Source organism: Polypterus senegalus, chromosome 11 (genome assembly GCF_016835505.1).
Source record: "Polypterus senegalus isolate Bchr_013 chromosome 11, ASM1683550v1, whole genome shotgun sequence".
Taxonomy (NCBI): Eukaryota; Metazoa; Chordata; class Cladistia; order Polypteriformes; family Polypteridae; genus Polypterus; species Polypterus senegalus.
The window spans coordinates 101,201,562-101,223,892 of record NC_053164.1 but is presented as its reverse complement, the minus strand read 5'-3'; the positions used below and the strand labels follow the sequence as shown (position 1 = coordinate 101,223,892).

The 22,331-nt window shown below is 38.3% G+C and overlaps 1 protein-coding gene across 2 annotated transcripts in view; it reads right to left on the bottom strand.

Annotated features, from left to right (window-relative positions):
* ggcx (gamma-glutamyl carboxylase) overlaps positions 1 to 22,331 on the bottom strand; it is a 72,881-nt gene that overhangs the window by 17,078 nt on the left and 33,472 nt on the right. For both annotated transcript variants that reach the window (XM_039769380.1, XM_039769381.1), the window contains exons 10-11: positions 21,575 to 21,726; positions 20,712 to 20,881 (exon numbers count right to left, since the gene is read on the bottom strand). In XM_039769380.1, coding sequence (XP_039625314.1) covers positions 20,712 to 20,881; positions 21,575 to 21,726 — 322 coding nt within the window. The remainder of the gene's footprint in view (positions 1 to 20,711; positions 20,882 to 21,574; positions 21,727 to 22,331) is intronic.

The window sequence follows — 22,331 nt, the reverse complement described above, 5'->3', positions numbered from 1 at the left end:
CTGCAGCAGCCTGGCAGGCTACACTACTGGCTGGACTGCTAAAACTGGCCACTAGGCAGAACTGACCATCAAGAGCAGTAATAGCTTGCATATTTTCACATTTTTTTGCTCTAGTTTTATGTAATTTTGCGCTAGTATTGTAATGAACAGTTAGTGTGGACTACAGCTGAAGATCTGAAGTGTACACGAGAAGTTAGTGAGTTGTTGATTAACAAACTTTTGTGATTTTGAGTTTGTAAAATTAGTGTAGGTCAGGGGGCTTTTTGCATATTGGCTTATTTTACAATATAAACTTTAAAGTAAGCTTAGTAAAGTAAACTTAGATTTTTGGAGGATTTGTTTTCCAACTTGTATTACTGAGCAATGAATTCAGTGAGCGTTTTTGTGATTTCAGTTCACATGAACAGGACTTTGCGCTGTTTACGTCACCATACTCTTACAACGTTGAGAATGCGCCTGAGAATATCCAAATGGAATTGATTGAGCTGCAGTTAAGATTCTATTCTGAAGGCAAAATACAATGAAGTTGGTGTGCCAGGCTTGTATGCTTACCTGCCACCCTCGTATGTGCAGATCCGTAAGTTGGCATCGAGAGTTCTGTCTATGTTCTGAAGCACTTACCGTTGTGAGCAACTGTTTTCGTTAATTAAAGCTACCAAAACCCCACATCGCTCAAGACTTACTGTCGAGCACCTTTCATACCTCATAAAAGATGCAGCTGCACAAGATTTCAAGCCTGATATTGACAAATTGGTTACTAACAAGAGATGCCAAGTGTCAGGACAAAAGAAATAGATCTCAGACTGTAAAACTCCTATATAAGGACCTAGCTAAGAGGCTAAGACTCTTATTGTATGCTGTTGTATGGAGATTGTATGGAAATAAATTGCTTTTCTTTACACTTTAAGTGTTACATTTTTTAAAGTTTTCAGTACTGGAAAGAAACCTACAGTAACTTTGTATAATATTATAATAGTATTTGTTACAGTGCGGCCCACTGACACACGTATGGCAGTCGAAGCGGCCCACCAATGGTAGCGAGTTTGAAATGCCTGGTGTAGGGTGTAAAAACTTCCACTGGTTATGGACATATCATAAACCTTCAATACTGAATTCCGAAAACATCAGTAAATATACCTGCAAATCCTTCTTCACAAAACCCTGAAAAATCAGGTATTATTTCCTCTAGTATGTCAAAATGTTCATGTTACTTTAACCAATGACTCTGGCTCCATGTTAGTTTGAATATTTATTCATTCATGCATGTTACAAAGGCATGCTACCTTATCCAAAGTGGGTTCCTGCATTGTGTCATACTTTGCCATATAATGGAATAGGTATGTTTAGAAAATGGGTAGACCACATTGAGTCCACACCTAAGATACCATCTGTAGCATTTTAAAATGTATTATCCTTTTTCTTATTTATGATAAATGGTCCATCTATCCACCTAGGCAAAGTAGATGTCAACTACCTGTCTTAATGCAAGCATGGGAAGAGAAAAGGGACACTTTTTAGTTTAATCATTATATACATTAGTGCAGTGATTTCAAATTGGGGGACCGTGGTCCCTAGTACAATGCTAGGGGTCTTGTTTGAGGCCACAGCAGTCTTGTAGAAGATAATGTTCTTAAATTAAATTCTAATTTTAAAGATTTTCTTAACCTTCCATGGATTTAAAATAGACATAATTCAAAATGTTCTTCAATTGCGTCTGCACAGGAGTAGGTCTATACTATATATTTCATACAAAACCATGGTTACACAGTGGCTAAACCCGAGTATCCACGCTATTCTACACTTCAAGTCCAAGACTGAATTTTACATTGCTCCTACTGTGAGTGGGAGTATATAATTGGTGACCCCTAACAAGTTTGAAGAGAACATTTTGGGGCTCCAAGTATTAAAAAAATATAATCATAGTACCTTGCAAATTAATTTAAGATATTTTAAAAAAATATTAAATTGCTGCTGGCATTTCTGTTTTTTGACTGTAAACTCACAAGCTCATAAAATGAAAGAAAAAAAAAAGATAAACCCGAAGCATTTTGTTTTAATATGTAGCCATATTGTACATTCAAATTTTGAGAACACCAAATTACATTTCAATTTCAGGTTTCTGCTTCAGTGAAACAGGAGATTTATTTAACTGAATTTTTCTGTTTTTTGGTATCATAGACAAAAACATTATTTCATAGAGAAGATGAAAATTACTTTATCAGCCTACCTGTAATTATTTAATTTCATTTTGAAAAATGACTACTGTACAGGTAGATGTGAAGGAATGTCAAGTGGAGTTTAGAAAGTTGACAAATGTAAAGCTGCATCTTTCAGTTACAGTGCACACAGAAGTAATCAATGCCCAAAGTAATCACAGCAACATACAGTATTATGTTCCACTGACTATCAACCTATTGATCACCTGTTTATTTCATTATCTTGAAATGTTCGAATTTATTTCATTTTAATCAACTGTATTAATACACCTGTTCAGAATAGAACATGTGCAGTGCTGATCTTTTAGTTACAAATGAACTGAATAGTGAGATTTTAAGCCGTTATTTTGCAATTTTGTCACAACAGTAGTCAGACAAATGGGAAAGGCAAGGCAAAAGCGTGCTTTTGGGAAAACTAGCTAATTGCTAGTTACTGTAATGTGCAACCACAATCGGTTCAGCTGTTCGTAATTGATACTTTGTGGGTCATTAAGCATGGCACCTGTCTCAGAGGGAGGGAGGGAAAGAAAGAAAGAAAGAAAGAAAGAAAGAAAGAAAGAAAGAAAGAAAGAAAGAAAGAAAGAAAGAAAGAAAGAAAGAAAGAAAGAAAGAAAGAAAGAAAGAAAGAAAGAAAGAAAGAAAGAAAGAAAGAAAGAAAGAAAGAAAGAAAGAAAGAAAGAAGTTTTAAATATACCTTTTATTAAACACTAGCTGAAATACCTGGCATTGCCTGGGAGGAAAATAAAGGGTTCTTTTTTGTTTTTTTTAATTGTACGAGAAAAATATAATAATAAAAAAAAAACACAACTTTAAAAATAAAAATAAATGAACAAACAATGAAGACTCAGTAATGTGACTGTATTGTTTGCTGGAGTGCCTTGTTATACACAATGTTTTTAGTTTTTCAATCTTTAGCCAATATATAAAGGGTCTTAGGATTTCCTAACCTTGAACATGCCATATAAAGTTGTCCATGTGAGTAACAGGCTGTGTCCAAATTGATTCCAGCAATTTTCAATGATTGTCCAAACGTTCCAAGCGTCAAGTAGATGATAACAGACATACAAGACCGAATCTCCAATTAGTCTCTTCCAATTGAAATTCTTTTACAATCAATTAAAAAGTTAAACATTTTACCTATATAAATAAATATAAGTTAAATATCATAGCTATATTTGGTCTATACCTTTGACTTTGAGAAGTTAAATTAGTTTTTTGATTATAAACGTATTAAAAAAAATCCTATTTCTTTTAATACAAAAAAATTGTAACACAAACACGTTAGCTACAATGTTACGAAACATATGACATTTAGTTCATTAATGAATAAACAAATATTGCAAAGACAACCGATAAAAATAAGATTGCTTATTTATCTTATATATAATATAATGGATAGCCTATTTTGAATGTATTCCATGATTATATTTTGATTAAAGTAGTGTTAGAAGGATGGGAAAAGTGAAGTTTTTTTGACAGATTAATTTTTATTTTGTGGTGTAGTAATAAGTTTTTATATGCAGAATTTTTGAGGACATAAAAAAGTCAATTAAATGAATATTATTATGAGGTTGATTTAATTGTATTGCTACTACAACATTGTTACAATAAGAATAATGCAAGATGCAAATATACAATAATACAAAAACAAACATTAAATGACAAACAAATAATACTATGGATTTGTCATGATAAAAACGTCGGTTGCTTTTACAGAGCACACCAGAAACGTTCCGAGTGTCAACTGGATGATAACATACATATAAGACCGCAAGATTGCTACAGTCTGCTTTATATGTAAGATATATATATATATATATATATATATATATATATATATATATATATATATGGCAGATAAAGTGACAAAGACTATATGAGTTCCAAAAATAGTTGGGATGCCAACTCTATTTAATTTCAAAAGCAACAGGTCGGCACAGAGGTGCTCAAACAAAGAATGCTGGCAGTCACCTCCAGTTTGCCCTCTGGTGGTCGCTCCAAGTATCAACTGGATGATATGCATACAAAACCACAAGATCACCTTCACCCTACCCAGAAGCGAGTGGGATAGGGTTGATTTCACATGTGTACCAAGTTTCATGAAAATCGCTCCAGCCATTCGGAAGTGATGCTGGAACATACATATACACACACACATACATAGACTTATATATATTATTAAACATTATCAATACAGAAAGTATTAAAACATCAAAAAAGAGAACATCTTGTGTAACCTATGACCGTGTACTATAATAATAATAATAATAATAATAAACCATTTTATTTATTTGTAGGCATCTTTCTAAACACTCAAGGACACCGAAAAATAGACAAAACACAGATTATAAACAAAAGTAAAATACAAAAGTTAAAATCAGACAAAGCAATTGTAATCAAAGAGAAAAAGCAGTCTTAAGTTTATATTTTAAAAGTGGAAATGATTCAGTATTTCTAAGCTCAGATGGTAGTGAGTTCCAAAGCTGGGGAGCACAGCAACTGAATCCTCTGCTCCCCATAGTGATAAGACGTAGGGGTCAGTCAAGTGGATGGAGGAGGAGGATCTAAGGGTACAGGAGGGAATGGCAACATGGAGGAGGTCAGACAGATATGGAGGGGCAAGGTTGTGGATAGCCTTAAACGTTAGTAGGAGAATTTTGAGTTGGATTCGTAACTGAACTGGAAGCCAATGAAGCTGCTGCAAAACAGGAGTGATACGGTGAACAGAGGGGGTTCTAGTAAAGATGCGGGCAGCTGAATTCTGGACCAGTTGAAGCTTATAAAGAGATTTGCAAGAAAGACCAAAGAAAAGGGAATTGCAATAATCCAGATGAGAAGTGACAAGGCTATGAACAAGGATAGCAGTGGTGTGGGGAGTGAGGGAGGGGCAAATACGATTAATGTACGCAAGTGGAAATATGCAGACCGGGAGATATTGATGTGGGACTGAAAGGATAAAGTACTGTCAAGGATGACACCCAGACTCTTAACCTGTGGGGAAGGGGAGACAGAGGAATTATCAATAAACAAATGAAAAATGATCATTTTGGATAATGTTGACTTTGTACCAATGAGGAGAACCTTAGTTTTGTCACTATTTAAGAATATTTGAAGAAAACCAGGATTTGATTTCTTCTAAGCAACCAATAAGTGAGGAGGGTGGAAAGGAAGCAGTAGGTTTGCTAGTGAGATAGAGCCAATCGAAGATAATCTATTAAGAAGAGTAGTGTGACAAATAGTGTCAAAGGCTGCACTCAGATCAAGGAGGATGAGAATAGTAACTAAACCAGAATCAACTGCTATAAGGAGGTCTTTAGTAATTTTTATCAGTTATGTTTCTGTACTGTGGAGGGGACAAAAACTAGGCTGGAATTGTTCTTACAGATTATTTTGAGATAAATGAGAGTGAAGTTGAATAGCCACATAGATCAAAACAGTAGATAAGTGTGTAAGGAAAACAGCAAAGTTGTTCAGAAAGTCATTATTTGGTTTAGGGGGCCGGTAAACAGTTGCAATAATAGTAGGAATAGGTCCATTTAATTGACACACAAGAGATTCAAAAGAACTGAAGGTAGGAACAGACAAATGCAAGACTTTCCATTTCTCACGATACATTAACGCAAGACCTCCTCCCCAGCCAGAGCCACGGGGTTGAGAGATGTACATAAACCCCAGGGGAGTGGATTCGTTAAGTTGGGAAAAGTCATGAGGTTGTTGCCATGTCTCAGTTAGACAGAAAAAGTTAAATTTACGATCAGTGAGGAGATCGTGGATGAGTGGCCCCTTGCTCATGAGTGAGTGGATGTTCAGCAGACCGATATCATATGTCAAAGTTTCACAGTAATTAATTCACAATAGGAAAACACAATCCTCATTATCAATTTTACAAATTTAATTTGATGTACAAAATTATTCTATAAAGGTCTGCAAGTTGTGGGTCATCTTATAAAACTTGTAATCTAAATAAAAAAAAAATCTCATTTTAATTGTGTCCTAAAGAAACCCACCAAGTCAGACTCTCCTTCACTCCTAATCTTTTCATTACTAATGACATAAATGGCAAGCTTAGCTTGGCATAATAAAAGAAAAATTGCTAATCTGCTAACATACTTTTTTGCTCTCAAGTTAGTGATACCAAAGATAAAAACCTGATCTTTAAAACAAACACCCAAAATACTAAAAACACAACCATTGCAGATAAGAGGTTGAGTTGTAAAACAATAAAGAAAACAGTGGAAAACAGTCTCTCTTTGTCGGCAAAAAAGACACATTTCTGAGATGAGGTTTAATTCAAGACAAAAAAGAATTAACTGTCACAATCCCATGTACAACTCTCCATTGCAGATCACCAGTTCTCGTATTCAATGGTAGTCTGTACAGACTGTCCCAAATGGGAACTACACACTCTTCACCTCTCAGTTTATCCCACCAGGGTGTATCAGGGTATCTGCATATTTGGGACTGGTATCGAACCAGGATACACACTTCATATAGTGCCTTCCCTTCTGCAGAATCAAACAGAAGATGTTAAGTCTTTCTCATTGTCCTGCAGTTTCCCCACCCCCATTATGTTCTCTCTGGCCTGGCACTAAGTAATAAATTTGAAAAGCAGACAAGGGCTCTGATTAATCGGCAGCATTGAGACAGTCTGGCAACAAGCCCTTAGCTGATGAAGGCATATTCAAAAAAATCTGTCACAAAAACCTTTCTGCTGTGCGCAAAGAGCCCAGAACTAAAGCTGCAGCCACCTTCTCTGTGCTCAGCCAACTAAGTATCTATAGTTGAATTGTATGTTTTATTTGTAAAGTACCAGCATTGATCAGGCACTGTCTCAGAGATATTGGCTCTACTGCCATGTTAGAGATGACCAGCAATTCTAAAGTCCAATATAAATTTAAAGAACTTTCCTCAATAGGACAGTCCAGGGGCCTCATGTATAACGCCGTGCGTAGAACTCGCACTATAACATGGCATAAGCACAAAAGCTGAAATGTGCTGATGATGTGAAAAATCCAGATGCAGGAATCTCTGCGTACTCCAACTTCCACGTTCTTCCACTACATAAATCCCAATCAGCGTGAAAAGTAACGCTCGTACACTCGCTTTATGTAACGCCCCAACTCCTCCCAGAATTACGCCTCTTTGAATATGCAAATGAATATAAATCGCCCTTAAGCTCAGCCTTCTGTGAAAAGACAATGGGAAAAGCACGGGGGAAAATATAAGAATTTCAGCGAATACTAAGTGGAGGCAAAGGAAAAACATACTATTTGTTCAAATAAACCGTGGTATAAACAACAAAAGGAAGTTGATCGAGTGACATAGAGTGTTGGAGAAACTTGAAAGCTCACGTTCACAAAATCACACAGTGCCGGAAATAAAAAAGAAGTCACATATCAAAGTCGCCGTGAAAAGACGAGTTGTAGCCCACTGTCTGAGTGTCATATGAAAGCTTATTAGGGTACAGAGAAAAAAAGGCACACAGTGGGGAAAAAGCACGAAATGTCAACTTCAATCTCGACATTTCCACTTTAATCACGTAGTTTATTTTGTCATTAAAGTAGAACATCATAAGCTTCATCTTAAAATTGTTTAATTAACCAGTTTCTCAAATCACATCGTAATTAAAGTAGCACGATAAATACTTTGTTTTGTATTTGATCTTCTATGTGCTCTGTGTGTGTGAATCACTACTTGCTTCTTAAACAGGCTCTCTTCCTCCAACTGGACACAGAATCCATTACATTCGTGATATTACAGTTCTCTGAATAACTAAAATACTTAGATGTATACGTAATATTTTCATGATTATAGGAGTTAAAGCACATTATTAAACATGAGTTTCACGGCGCTGTGATTGTGTGCGACGTTCAATGAAATAATTTATTGCAGCAGTACTCAGGGGCGGCTCTAGGCTTGTGGTGGCACTGGGCAGTGGAAGAATCGGTGACTCCTTCGCCCGCCAATGTCAGTAAGGTAGCTTATGCACGGTGGATGGCCACGTCCGTTGCAGACACTGCATAGCCGCCTCGTGCTCATGACACAAGCATTTAACTTTTGCCGAAATTTGTCGCTGCGTTTTTAGCTGTGTTGTTATTTTCTCTTTCTGTTTTATATTTAATATATACAGGGCCGATCCTGGGTAGATGGCCGCCTTTCTGCGAATGTGGTTTCGCCGCCCTACGTACCTATTTTCTATTATGATATGACGGATATTACTATTACATGTATTACTTCAAACAGGATTAAGATGGTGTTAGGTGCTGTACTTCATAATCAGCTGCAGGTTGTCCGAAGTGTGATAAGCTCGTACTAGGAAGTTCAGAAGTTTTTGGATGAAAAATATATTTGTCTAGAGCTCCCTGTAGACTTTTCCTCTCTTCTAGCTTCTTTTCTCTGTTTTGCTTGTAGTACCACCCGCTTTCAGATTTTGTCTTTCTCTCGGACATTCTACAAAATAGGTAGAATAAAGGGCTAATTCAAATATAATAATAATTTTGTAATAATCTTGGGCCTAATTCACACAAGTGACATATACACAATACACACTAATGTCAAGTCAGTGTGCATTGGGCAATAAGTAAACATGTAAAAGTTTGTAATTTTTCTGAAATATTTCATTAACACTTTAAGCCCCACGTGCGCCACCAATGGTCATTTTAAATGTAAAAATACATTGCCGGTGAAAATGTGGGCTCAAAGTGTTAAAAAAATCTGTACATACTTTCTCAATGAAACAGCATATCATAATCATAACGTACGTTTGTGTAGAACCACGAGTCCTGAGCCTTTGTGTAGTCCAAACAAATAGAATCAAATCAAGAATCAAACCAGCCTAGATTAGAAAGCCGGCTTATTTAATCGTTCTAAGCAACAGGCAGCTCTGCACACGGTGACAAACAGTCAATTCAGAGATCGCCGCAGCCCCGCTGTCTTTTGCCGCTTCTCTTGACTCGCAATCCCGCTGAGGAACGTACGCGTCTCACATGAAATCTATCGCCTTCGCGACGCAACCATGAAACATGCAAGTTGAACGTTGACTAAGGGACTACACACAGTTTTGGTCGCGCGTAGCTACGCGCAAGCGTGTCGTAAACACATGGTAAGCAATGGAACCGTTCAGAAAGAGCATGCGATGAGCCGGCGACCATCAAAGGCTTTTGCGCCCACTCGCGCGAGCAAATCGCTATGTATGTGGAGTCCCTAATAGGCATCAACGCATCGACTAATATACACACTACACGAAACTTTGTCAAACTTTGCTCACTGCAAACACCGCTGCTGCTATAGTCGTCGGCCGCCCTCAGACTTTAAAATTCAAAGGCGGACAGCCGCCGTCGCAGCGCCGCTGGCTGCTGCACGTCTCCTCAACGGCCGCCTTTGAGTTTGGCCGCCCACGTGTGGGGCACGTTTTTGCCCGTCGCCATGATCGGCCCTGAATATATATTGGCGTAGCTGTCAGTGCAGTCCTTGCTTTTCTTTCCCCAAATACCCAATCACCACACAATCAGCTCTGTAATAGAAGCTAAGCCATCTGTAAGCTTAGAGCGCCGATTCTTCAAAACGTTTAAGGAACATTGAAATATCTTCGAAGTACATGTTTAATTATTCTATCCTTCACGACACTCCCAGTGAAGAATATAGATTATTTAAATGAAGTTAAAGTTTTATCTGTATAATATAATAAACATATTTTGCTGCATTTCACCTTAAAAATGATATCGTCATCATATGTAAATACACGCTTTATAAAGTGGCTCAGGTTGTGCGATATTATAACTGTAGTGCAAGTTTACAGTGGGGTGATTGTACTTATAAGTACAAACAGTTCTACAAGGAGCAATTGATTGAGTCCGTTTATAGTTCTTGGGATAAAACTGTTTCTGAACCGCGAGGTCCGTACAAGAAAGGCTTTGAAACGTTTTGCCGTGGCTGAGACAGCGTGTACTTGAAGTTGTATACCGATAATTCTCTTTCCGATCAGCTGCTGCTGTGATTCACACTCAGATACAGTGATATAAATACTCCGAGTGGTGCAGTGAGAGCAATATGGAAAAAGATGATCCGCTGTGGCAACTCCTAACGGTAGCAACTAAAAGAAGGTGCAGTTAGAGTAACAACGCTAAAGCAGTTATGGTATTTGGAATACTATGGCTATTCCCTGGGCCATTATATTGTTACAAGTTAATTACAATCAGATGCATTACACTAATAAACAATATGCGGTTAGTTTCAGTGTATTTATAAAGCCACGTCAGGAAAATAAGGTGTAACCACACAGGAACAGTAGCATTGCTTTGATGCTGGGTGCCGCCAGTCTGCAAAACCGAGCGGAGAACTTGCGTACGACAAGGTATGAGGTACCGTGGAAAAATGCGTGGCTTTACGCCAAGTGTAGGTTTTATACATCGCGATTTGAACGTGGATAAGTTCTTACGCAACATTTCTGTGCGTACGCACCGGTTATAAATGAGGCCCCAGCTGTTGACAATTTCTCAGCACACTTCGGTAAATGTCTGCAATATTTCCAACAGGGAAGGAACCCCTGTCTATTAAGAAAAGGGCCTGTCCAATTTTAGGTTGCCTACTTGGCACATGCTTTTGGCTTCCAGGACACAGCCATATGACCACAGAGCAGCTTTTGCAAAAGCATTTTCCTATTACAAATGTCCACCATCACTTCTGGGCAAGTACAAAATGCCTTGATTCAACCAATGTTTTCCATTCCAAAAACAATTTACCAACTCCCTTTGCACTTGAGTAATCAAATTACATGGAGGGTGCAGGCAGACAACCTGTGCCAGAGAACAGATGCAATGAGACTGTTTATGATTAGCATCCACTCTCTGTATGACAGTTGGAGATGTAGCCATCTCCACAATTATAGTTGATTTCTGACATTTTTTGCAACTCCCTCCTAATTCTTTTAGTAACTCTTTATTCCTCCCAGATGTATTCCTAGGTTTGTAATACCATCTCGTCTATTTCAGTCCAGATGGAAATGAAGGGAAAAGGACCCATCCACTATCCTAATAATACTCCAGAGCTCTTGGTCCAATTTACTTTAGCGGAGGATTCCTTCTGGAACTCATTCTGCACAGATACTAGCCGATCTACAACACAGCTTTGCAACTACCACTATGAGGTCACCTGCATATGTCGAGATCTTTAGAGGCACTGTACACCCAGGGACAGACAATCCAGCCACTATTCTCCTTAATTTGATCAGCAGGGGCTCCATAGCCAAGGCATAAAACATGCCTGACATGGAGCAACCCTGCCTAATCTCTCTATTCATGCTAAATGGAGGCTCAGTCAGGCAACCATTGATTTTTGGTATACCCTGAATATCACTATGGAGCACCTGAATCATGGAAAGAAAGAAAGGCAGGAATCCAAATCCCATTAGTAATAGCCGCAGGTACTAGTGCTACACCCAATCAAAAGCCTTCTCCTGGTCCAACAAAATTAGGCCACCATGTAATCCAAACAGTTTGCTGATATTAAATGTATCCCTAATAAAAATGGGTAGGCTAGGGATTTGCACTGTCAATCGGAAGGTTGCCGGTTCGAATCCCATAAATGCCAAAAGGGACTCTGTTCTATATAACACTAATCTGCATCAATCCCATGTAGGGATGCATGTAGGCCCACCAACCTGCAGGTAAAAATTTGGGGGTTGGTGGCAGAATTGGCACTCCAGCCACCATAAAAAACTTCACACTGTTCCACTCCTTCTGAACTAGTGTGGTGCTGAGGTATCACCCATTGCATGGCTACACTCAGGTCCTAATCTGGACCCTGAGTTGGTTTGTGGTGGGTGCGGTAATGCACTGTATCAGTGTGTACTCCTAAACTCTCTCTCTCTCTCCTAATAAAAAACATGTTGTTATACTGTATATTGACCATAACTCTGATCAGGCTGAATGACATGCCTCAACACCTCCTTCAGTATAGTAGGCAATGCTGTGGAAAAAATTTTGTAGTTGGTACAAGGTAAGGCTACTAGCCTCCAGTGTTTAATATTACACAAATCACCTTTTTGGAATGATGGTGACAACATCCCTTCTACAGCTCAGGGATGTACAATCAGTAAAACAATCAGTAAAATGCTACAGTAGGCCCCAACACCACCTGAGGCTTTATATACTGGAAAGCTTGCCATCGCCTATGAGAGTTCTTCAAGGGTAAGCCCTCCCTGTAAAACCATTAACTTTTCCTTTGGCACCTGCAGCAGCCATTTATAAAACTCTGACACGTATTATCCGGGAGTATCAGTTCAGATGAAAAAAGTTTAGAATAAAAATCAACAGAAAATGCCCTTATTTTTAAAAAAGCTTCTTAATTCACTTTCAGAAGGATCATTCTGCTTTGGCCCCATTTTCTTTCCAGCCCAAAAAAGTACTTGGCCGGAGCATCAAAATCATTCTATGCTTGAAATCAAGCTCTGACCAAAACATCTTGGACTTTACAGTCAGTTGTGTAAGGGCACTTTTTTTTCATTTTCAACATTTCAAGTTGTTCACTGCCCCTAGAGGAATCAAAGTCCTGCTGGAATGCTGCTATGTCTTCCTCTAATGCTTTCATAAAACCATTCAAGCTCTGTGTGACATTCAGCATGTGCTACCGATAGAACTGCCGAATCTGCACTTTACCAACATCCCACCACTCTGAGAGGACTCAGACAGGAGAACTGATTAATCCTGTGTCCAAAAGCATTTAGAACAATTTTTAAAATGGGAGTCCTGACATAGAAGGCTGTTAAAATGCCACTGAGAACTTTGTCTTTAAGAGTGACATAAGCATGCAATCAGTATGTGATTGGAAAGACTTGTGGGCACAATGACACAGAATGTAAACCAGCTAAAATGATGATCAAAATTATAAAATCAATCAAGCCTGGTAAGGGAAAGAATGCCACCTTGTACCTATGCCCACTTGTACTGTCTGTTGCCCCAATTCAGAGCCCTCCACACATCCTTCAGCTGATATTGTTCAGTGACCACTTTGAGTTCTCTAACTGATTGTGGGAGGGGAAGTGCATGATTTCTGTGTAGGGTGTCATTAATGGTGCATGTAAAAATCCCCACCTAAAAATACACATTCATTCAGGTTACACTCTGATGAGACATTTAATAAAAAAAAAAAAAAAAGGACACCCTTTCTCAGCCATTAATGTCTTTTGTTTTGCAAATTTGTCGATCAGCACAAGCAGCAAGCAACCTGCTATCCAATCCTCCCCACCGCTGCTACTCAAGTCGGTCAAAAAAATTTCTGGGTAAATGTAGGATGACAGGAAATGCAAGGCAAGAAATGTTGAATGTTGCTAAAACAGAAACTTTTTTCATGTTATAGTACTAATGACAAAATTTTGACATGAAGTGTATAATATGTCAAGACTTAAGTTCAAATATCAAATAAACACTTTCACAAAAGGTACAAGTATAAGAAAACAAGTGTGATTTTATTCAGGGTTAGGGTACAATGCTGACATGACCTGGTGCTGAGGTAAGAACTGCTGACTCGTAATCAAGTGGTTGTGGGTTTGATTCCAGGCCCTTCCTAGATTTACCATTTTGAGTAGTAAGCTGTTCCTATTGTTACTCTTATTGAATAAAACATATATTTGATTTGATTGTGTAACAGCCAGTATAAATTTATGGTACTTGTAAAGGATGTTACTTTTCCTCACACACGTGTGTGGTGTTATGAGTCCACAGCTCGCTCAGCAAAGGCTGTTTAAATAAATAATCACCACGCTCGAGGCGGTTTAGTGAGGGGGCATGGAGGCTGTAGGATGATCTCGGTGCGATCTGCCATGTGGGCGTTTCTCACCTAGTGCACAGGTGAGGGACTGCCCACATCGGTGATTGTTCCTGGGATTAATGTGCTGCAGCTGTTATGGCCCCCCTCTCAATATATAAAAAAGCGCGAGTCGGTTAAGAAGGAGAAAAAAAAACAAAGCGGAAAGAGAGAGAGAAGGAAACGGAGGTTGCAGTAGGAAGCAGGAAGCAGTGAGGAGAAACAGCAAGTCGGTGCAGCAAGAAGAGGGTGAAGCCAGCCTGGGTGTTTGGCCAACACCTGGGAGAAGTAGTGGTTGTGGTAGCTCCCGCAGAGTTTGTTTCGCAGGGTGGGAGTGACCGGAAGGTGCAGTACTCTCCGCAGAAGGTAGCGGGAGTCGAGAATTGGGACGTGGTGTTCCCTGTGTGAGAGCCTTGGTCGTGGAGAGTAGCTGTCCGGAGGAGCCGACCGGAGCCAATGATCGGTAAGGCAACTGACAGCAGAAGCAGGCACAAAGAAGGTCAGCTGCAGAGAGAGCGTCTCACTTGTTGCGGGGCCCAGATGGGTGAAGCAGGTGAGACGCTAACGCTAGTTTAAAAGAAGCACCGGGCTTGTCATTTGTTTTTAAAGACTGCTTCCTAAAGAATGTTTTAACCTCAGGTTTTAAAGGATTGTTTTGTTCTATTCATTGTTTTTTTATCTCCATGTTTGTTATTGGATTATTTATTTGAACAACTTTGAATCACTGCACTTTATAGACACTTGCTTGTTTTTAATAAAAGCACTTTTGCACATTTGTACCATCCCCTTGCTATGTTGTTGCCTCCACTGTCTAGCTCATCTCGGTGAATTATCGACGGTGTTGGGTTCAAGGGCTTCAGAACAGCGATGGGGGCATGGAGCTGAACCCACATCGTCACGACATGGGAGTAAAATTTGTATCAAGTCATTTGAACAATTTTTTAAATTCAGTTTTATTCTTGGATTATTGAATAAAACTGAATTTGAACAATTTTTTTTATTAAGTTTTATTCTTGGACTCTTCAATAAAAAAAAATTGTTCAAAATCATTTGCTCAACAAGACACCAACAAGAAATGACTGAGCTGCATTTGTATGTTGCCTTTTATCCCTTCAGTGATAACTTTTACAAGTACCGTATATTTACATCGGCTAATAACAATAATAGCAGCTTTTATAGGAGCACATGGAAAAGTAGGCGTTTTTTTATAAGCATTAAATATGTGAGTGTTAGGATTAAAAAGATTCATGTCTACATATTCTTTATTATTTTGTATTAGCTAGAAAACGCTACTATTTCATAAGCCAAAGGTCAGACGTGCTAGAGAGCCGAAGGAGAATGTAAACTCTTTGGGTGTAAATAATGTTAGCAAGCAAGAATTATCCTTATCAAACAGATAAGATAGACAGTGTTTGGTTTGGCACCTCCTCAACTAAGAATTATTGGTGGAATTAATTGAGGGAGGATTAGAATAATGAAATGTTAGGAGTCAGATGAGGAAGAATAACGTCTTAAATAATAAGAAATGTAATACATGTGAAAGGTGCTTATGGCTGGATACTCATTGTTCCATCCGAGATGAGCATGTATGTGTGCCATACAATAAAGCCTGATTCTGCTGTCTGTCCTGAGACTCCGAGTGCTTTCTTTGGGGGTGAGGGTGCTGCCTGTCTGCCTGCTTCAACACACTCTACTCAAAACAGTAAATGCAAGGAGAATCCAGAATTGAACCTCTAACCTTTTGATTATAAGACAACAGTCCTTACCGGTGACGTGTCTACTTTCTATCAATTTAGAGTGGAGCTTTACTTTTTATACATTGCCAGTAACATGCATATTGAATGATTTCTTTTTCTTAATTTATATTTTTTTTTATAAAAGTGCACTTGTTTTGTTATACCTTTTATGAAAGTGTTTATTTGATATCTGGACTTCAGTCTTCACACACAATTTGTCTATTATACAACATGAAAAAAATCTGTGTTTTAGTTATGTGTTCAACATTTCTTGCCTCACATTTCCTGTCATCCTACATTTACACAGATCATTGTAGACACGGAACACACATGAAATGTATGTATACAAAATAATGATATATTATTTTCCCTATACAATTACTGACACCTAACTCACAAATAAAGAGACTTAATTTCAGCTGCCTCGTTGGGGGATGGGATAGCCAACCTCGTAGGTACTGCGGTCTGCAATTACACTCTGTTGGAGATGTTGGGGCTGCTTGTGCTGATTGGCATATTTGCAAAATAAGACGGTGATGATGACTTGCAAACGAATTTAAGGGGGCTCAGCATTACAACTTTTTTCATAGGCATCAGGGATTCTAGTGTTAATCTGTGAGACTAACTGTCCATAATGAGACAGCTCTATTTCAAGGGTCTTATTAGAAAGAAAAGATGGTACATTAGATAAGGTGATCTTTTTTTCTGGAGTAGTAAGAGGCATTATGGGAGTTAAAATGTCCCTGAAAGCAACCTCATTTTCTACCAATCTGTGAACAAAATCTATTACAGCAACAAAAACCAACAATGACACTACTTATTCTTAAGGCTCAACGAACATTATCAAAGCCTATCACATTCCCTATAGCTAACACTCATTCCTCCAGAGAACAGGACGCTTCCAGCAATAGCTTCAATCCATGTTGATGGATGAGCTTTTCTAAATCACAATTTCAAAAACGGACACCTGCTGAGGTGACCATTCTGGCCTTCCTCACTATAAACTGCACTTAACACAAAGAAAATAGTTAGGGGCAGGATAACAATATAGAACAAAATAGCAGGAAAAAAATGGCAAAATCACAAACCTTCAAACTCTCCCACACTCATTCCCAGTTCCTCACAGAGCTCCACCCACTCACATCTCTTGAAAAAGAAGTAAAGGAAGAAAAATTAAGATTAAGAGTTCAATCAGGAGTGTGAGCTGATAAGGCTGACAGTAGGTAAGGTGGGCAGGAGGAGGCCCCGCGGTGAGTAATAGAAACAATGCCAAAAAATGGTGTTGGGGCAATGGAGCCAGGCTTTGGGCATCCCAGAAGAAAGCAGGTGAGGTGGCTGGGACAAAAGCCCTTTAATGGAAGAATGTGGTTTTACTCTTCAAATGTAACATACTTTTTTGATTTTAAATCCCATAATGAGCACTAGTTTTTGTGGATTATTTATACTACTATTAAATGTACTGCACTGCACATATGTATTTGGACACTGCCTGTGTGGAATAAAATGCACCAAATACTTTTCACCTATCTTGCCTGTTTGTGAGCCAATTGCACGCAATCATCTTGATATCTTAACTATCGCTGACCAAGGAACAGGGAGATGCCAAAGCTATATACAACCAGAGCATCACAGTACTCACATCTGTGTCTCAATGGTGTTGAAGAACTTAATGTAATGTAATCTCTGGGATCCACCAAACTACTTCCTTCTTCATTTGCTTAAATGGAAATGGTTCAGCAAATTGAATTTCTCTTCATAGAACATCCTTCACGTTACAGGACCCAGCTTAGTTTATCTTCTCTGGACTTCCACTAGCACCGTGTCTTTTTTGTAATACACCAAACAAACACAATGTAACCCCCTACCTCCAACTCCTATAGAAAACATGTACATGTATAGCTATCTGTACAGAAGAAAGTGCTTTTAAAAGTTAATTTGTATTTTTTGTTATAGATTTCTAGTGTGTTTTAACAACAAACTGAAAGCTGTATTTTTTTACTTCGATTGTTTTCCATCAGCTAATCTCGGTATAGTAGACTCGCTTACAGCTAGCAAACGAGATTACATATGCAGACCTAACAACTCTCTCTCTTCAACACATACCAAAAACATATTTATACTGTGCGCACAGTACAAATAGCTTTGAAAAGTTAATATTTTTAAATTGAGATTTTTAAGACCCCGACTATCCACCAACTGTGCTCTGCCCCGAAACTCTGTTAACGCAGGCAGGAATTGCTTGTCCATTGAAGGTGTAATTGCAAGTTCAGAGACTCGTTCAGTAATATGTCTGTTGCCCACTAGTTGATATGGGAAACATACAAAAAAAGATGCTGACTTGGCCTTGTGTTCATTTGCTGTTTTTTCACTTGTTAATCTGAGAAAGGAGCGACTGCAAGATGATAACAGTGTCACTGCATGCATATTGGGGTTACTGAGAGTGCTGAAGAAACAGCTCCCATTTGGATAACTTTGAGATTACTATAAAGATGGAATTTTTAAAAAATCTGGACTCACCTTCTCTCTTGTGCAAGTCTGTGACCCACATATTATTTATTTATTATTTATTTTTGTATTTTTTCATGTTTTCAGTCAGCTGATCTTGGTAGACTTGTTTATGGCTAGTGAGCTGGCATACGTAACAAAAATATTTTCCATGATCTTGTCCTTGTTCTTTAGAATCGTGCAGATGAATTTACAGTTCATGTTATACAAACGAGAGCAATGTCGACCAACGTTTTGCCTCGTTATACTCTTTTAATTCTTTTCACTTTTGTGTCCATTGTTATCGACTGGCACTTCTTAGCAGTACATCACCACTGCTTTTACACTTACTTCTAAAAATTTTGTAATTGAAATAAAGCGTATTAACTCGACGTAAAGAGAGATACAGCCAAAAAAACAACCACTTGTAGAGGATGCATGCATGTGACAGAGAATGTAAGCAGTAATAGTGTTGGTTTTGCACTCTGCCTGGCGGTAGACACGCAAACTAACTTATGCACTGCCTTGAAATTTGAAGTTATGGTATAATGTTTAATTTTTCACTTATTTAAATAATTTTTAAATTTACTGGACATGCACGTTTACATCTTTGAAAGTTCGTAATTTGAAAGTTCATATGTAAGAGATTTACTGTAATGGGATAATACTTGCTAGTTTAAAATTTTCTGGAATTTCCTCTGTATTCAGTGATTTTTGAAAAATGATTAAATTGCATGCAATATATTTGTACTCACTAATCTCTTTAAATATTCTAAAAAAAGGTCATCTGGTCCAGCCTGTAATTTATGCACTGCGTCTCCCTCTTCAATGTTCAAATATCCTTGGTAGTCCCTGTTACTGTTAGAATGTTATTGACCTCTTCACACATCTAGACTTCACAAAAATAATAGTTTGGAGCATTTACTATTTCACTGTCTGAATATTTACTTCACCTTTACTGTTCCTAACAAACTTCACCTTTATTTGTCTTTGGTAGTGTGGAAGAAACCTCAGAGGAAGACAGGAATAGTTCAATCAATCAGCTTTTATTCAGTAACAGACGAGTACATGGATTTATGCATTGCAAGGCAGAAGAGCACAGATTCCCCTTTTCGGTCAACTTTATATTTTTTTTCCTCCCTCCTCTTCCCCTTACTTATCAGAAAGCATAATATCATTTATCTAAGCATTTTGTCTTATATTGCGCAAATCGGCCATCCATTTCTGTTTTGTGTATGTGTCAAATGGGTCCTAAAGAAGGAAATGTCATTTTTCCTGTGTCTAACAGACACGTTCCTAAAGAGGAAGTTGTCCTAGGTCAGCTTACTGCACCCTGTCTTATGACAGACGCCTGTATGAATAACCTTGTTATAGCAAAACGGCTTTTTCAGCTTTTAACCCTTACTAGCTTGCAAGCAGTTCATTTTTCTTTCACAGCAGTAAAACAAAAAAAAAATTTTGGACAGTCTGTATTAGCTTGCTGTTTTCCCAATGCTGTGCTACAGTCATTGTTTCTTGAACTTAAATGAACTGCCCAATTCCTGCTGATGATATGCATCCCCATGATATGATGGTGCTGCAACCATACTTCACACCTTAGGGACACTACTTCTTGAAGCATGGGCAATTGTTTGCCCTCATCTATCTATAACACTACATTTATTCAATCACATTCCTTCTATCAATCTAATAATATGCACTTGTCTTTTAGGATTATACTTTTTTTATTGCCATCCTCCCATAAAGGTCAGCATTAATCAGGGCTCTTGATTATGCTTAACTACTCGACTTTTATGGCTCACTCAGCCACTGGCCTCAGAAAGTATTTCAAAGTGATTGTTGTCAACTCAGTGCATTTCTCAAAAGTGTCTTTCTTGTTCAGATACAGAGTTTTTGAAGGAAGTGACTAGGTGGTGGTTAACAGCTTCAATTCCCTGATGATTAACGCTTTCAGGGTCAATGTCGACATTTGACTGGGGGGTTGGCTGTTCCTTACAATGACAAGAGGTACAAACCAGATTGTGTTAAACTGCAACTGCCAATGCAACCCACCTGCCACATGAACACAGCCAGACAGCCATACATTCCTGCTGGCCATTGAGTCACCCCCGCACAGCCTCTGCTGCCAGGGACACCGAACAGGCACAGACAGCAGAAACAGCACACAGCCACAGATGTTCTATGATAATTTATGTATGAAACCATTATTTTGTGTACTTTCAAAAAACAGAGTTTTTTGGATAAAATATTCAGCACTCAGAGTTAAGTAAACATTGCTTGGAGGGAGATCCATATACTTTCATATAATTTTGCAAACTCCCCAAATCTACGTGTGTGTGTAACTGTAACAAAGACCTAATTAAAATAAGATGCTTAGCCCAAAAGGGTCAAAACACTTTTATAAGTCACCACATGTTGACATTTTTGTTTTATTTGAAATAACAAAGGGAATAAGCAAAGAAAACTGTCCCACCTGGAAAGTCAGCAATAAAAACTACTTCCGTTTGATTGTCCAGTGCATTTTCAACTTCTGAAAACTTTGCTCTCCAAGGTGAAAGGTCAACTAATAATGGCATAAGCCAAGGATTTGGTTTGAAAGGTGACCAGTCAGCCTTCACAATATCCACACGAGGGTCAAATATCCTAAAACATGAAGAGTTGTATAAGAGAAGATAACAGAATAACATTAATTGGTCAATAGGACTAACATAGGTTTGTGGTCATTTTATTATCATTACCAAAAGGTTATTAATATTTTCAAACCTGTTTATTCCAATTCATCGTCATGGTGGACAGAACATAACCTGGCAGCATTGACCACACGGCAGGATTCAGTTCTGGACAGTCAGTCTACAGCGGGGCCCACTCACGCATATACCCTCCCAAACTAATACAGGGACAATTTAGTATCAACAATTAATCTAACCTACTCAGCTTTGGAGAACTGAAATAAAAAATAGCAGTTTATACCAAAAAAAAAACTACCTAAAACAAATGTAAATAAGCGTTTTTTTCCCTTTTCTTAACCAAAGCTTGATGATATAAATCTTACCATTGAATCCACACCTACCAAAGTGTGTCATTTCAATGACAGAATGTAGCAATCAACATCCCAATCTTATATTTTAACTATTTTTTTGAGGTACCGAGAAAAACTCATCCTTTTTTCTCATTAGAGAGTGTAAAAGAGTTTTTTTTTTCTGAACATGTGCCACAATTGTGAGGTCTTTCTTGTCTTCTCTGCACACTTTACCAATCTAATACCAATTACTTGGACAAGAAATATTCAATTTCTAACTAAAGCTTTTATTTTCAGGTAGTAGGGTAGTGCCTTACCTCTGCTGGAAACGCTCATTAATAGATACCCAAATGTCAAAAGAGATCTCTGGTTCAGATATGTTGTACTTTGACAACTGGTGACTCAGACATACAGCATACTGCTTCAGCATGTCACCATGATCCTTCCAGCGTCTACTCTGGGTGAATACCTAAGAAGTTTTATTAGAAAAAGGGTAACACAGTCACATTATAATATATCTAAATGTCACATGACAAGATACAAATGTCCTTGACATAAATGCTGCCTCCACAAAGGAAACTCAGAATGTGAAACTTTCTCACCTTCTTATCATATGTTACATATATCCTATGAAAGACACAAGGATAAGTGTGCTTACACATGACCAGTTCCTAGGAAATAGCAGATGGCTTATGGTCCGTTTCTCTTAAATACACCAAAGTCTACATATTCTACCTAGTGAAGACAAAGCCCCACCAGTTTCTGGACCCTGCAAGTATACAGTACGTCCATTTTCTTTCTTCAATCTGTATGCAAACAACTGCTTTAAAGATAATTATGCAAACTCTCACCAAAAAATATTGTTCCAGTCCAACATTCGCAGACACTTTCAGAATCAGCTCCTTGGCATTTGGAACAAGAGAGAAATTTCTCCTGATACTGTCTGACAACAGCATCTAGGCTGGTAAAACTAATGTGCTTCCAGAGGACTACAGCTGAGCGCCCAATCAGCCCCTACCCTAAGTGCAGCACTACTAGATAGCCACATATACTCTACTTCTGCCAAAACAGGTG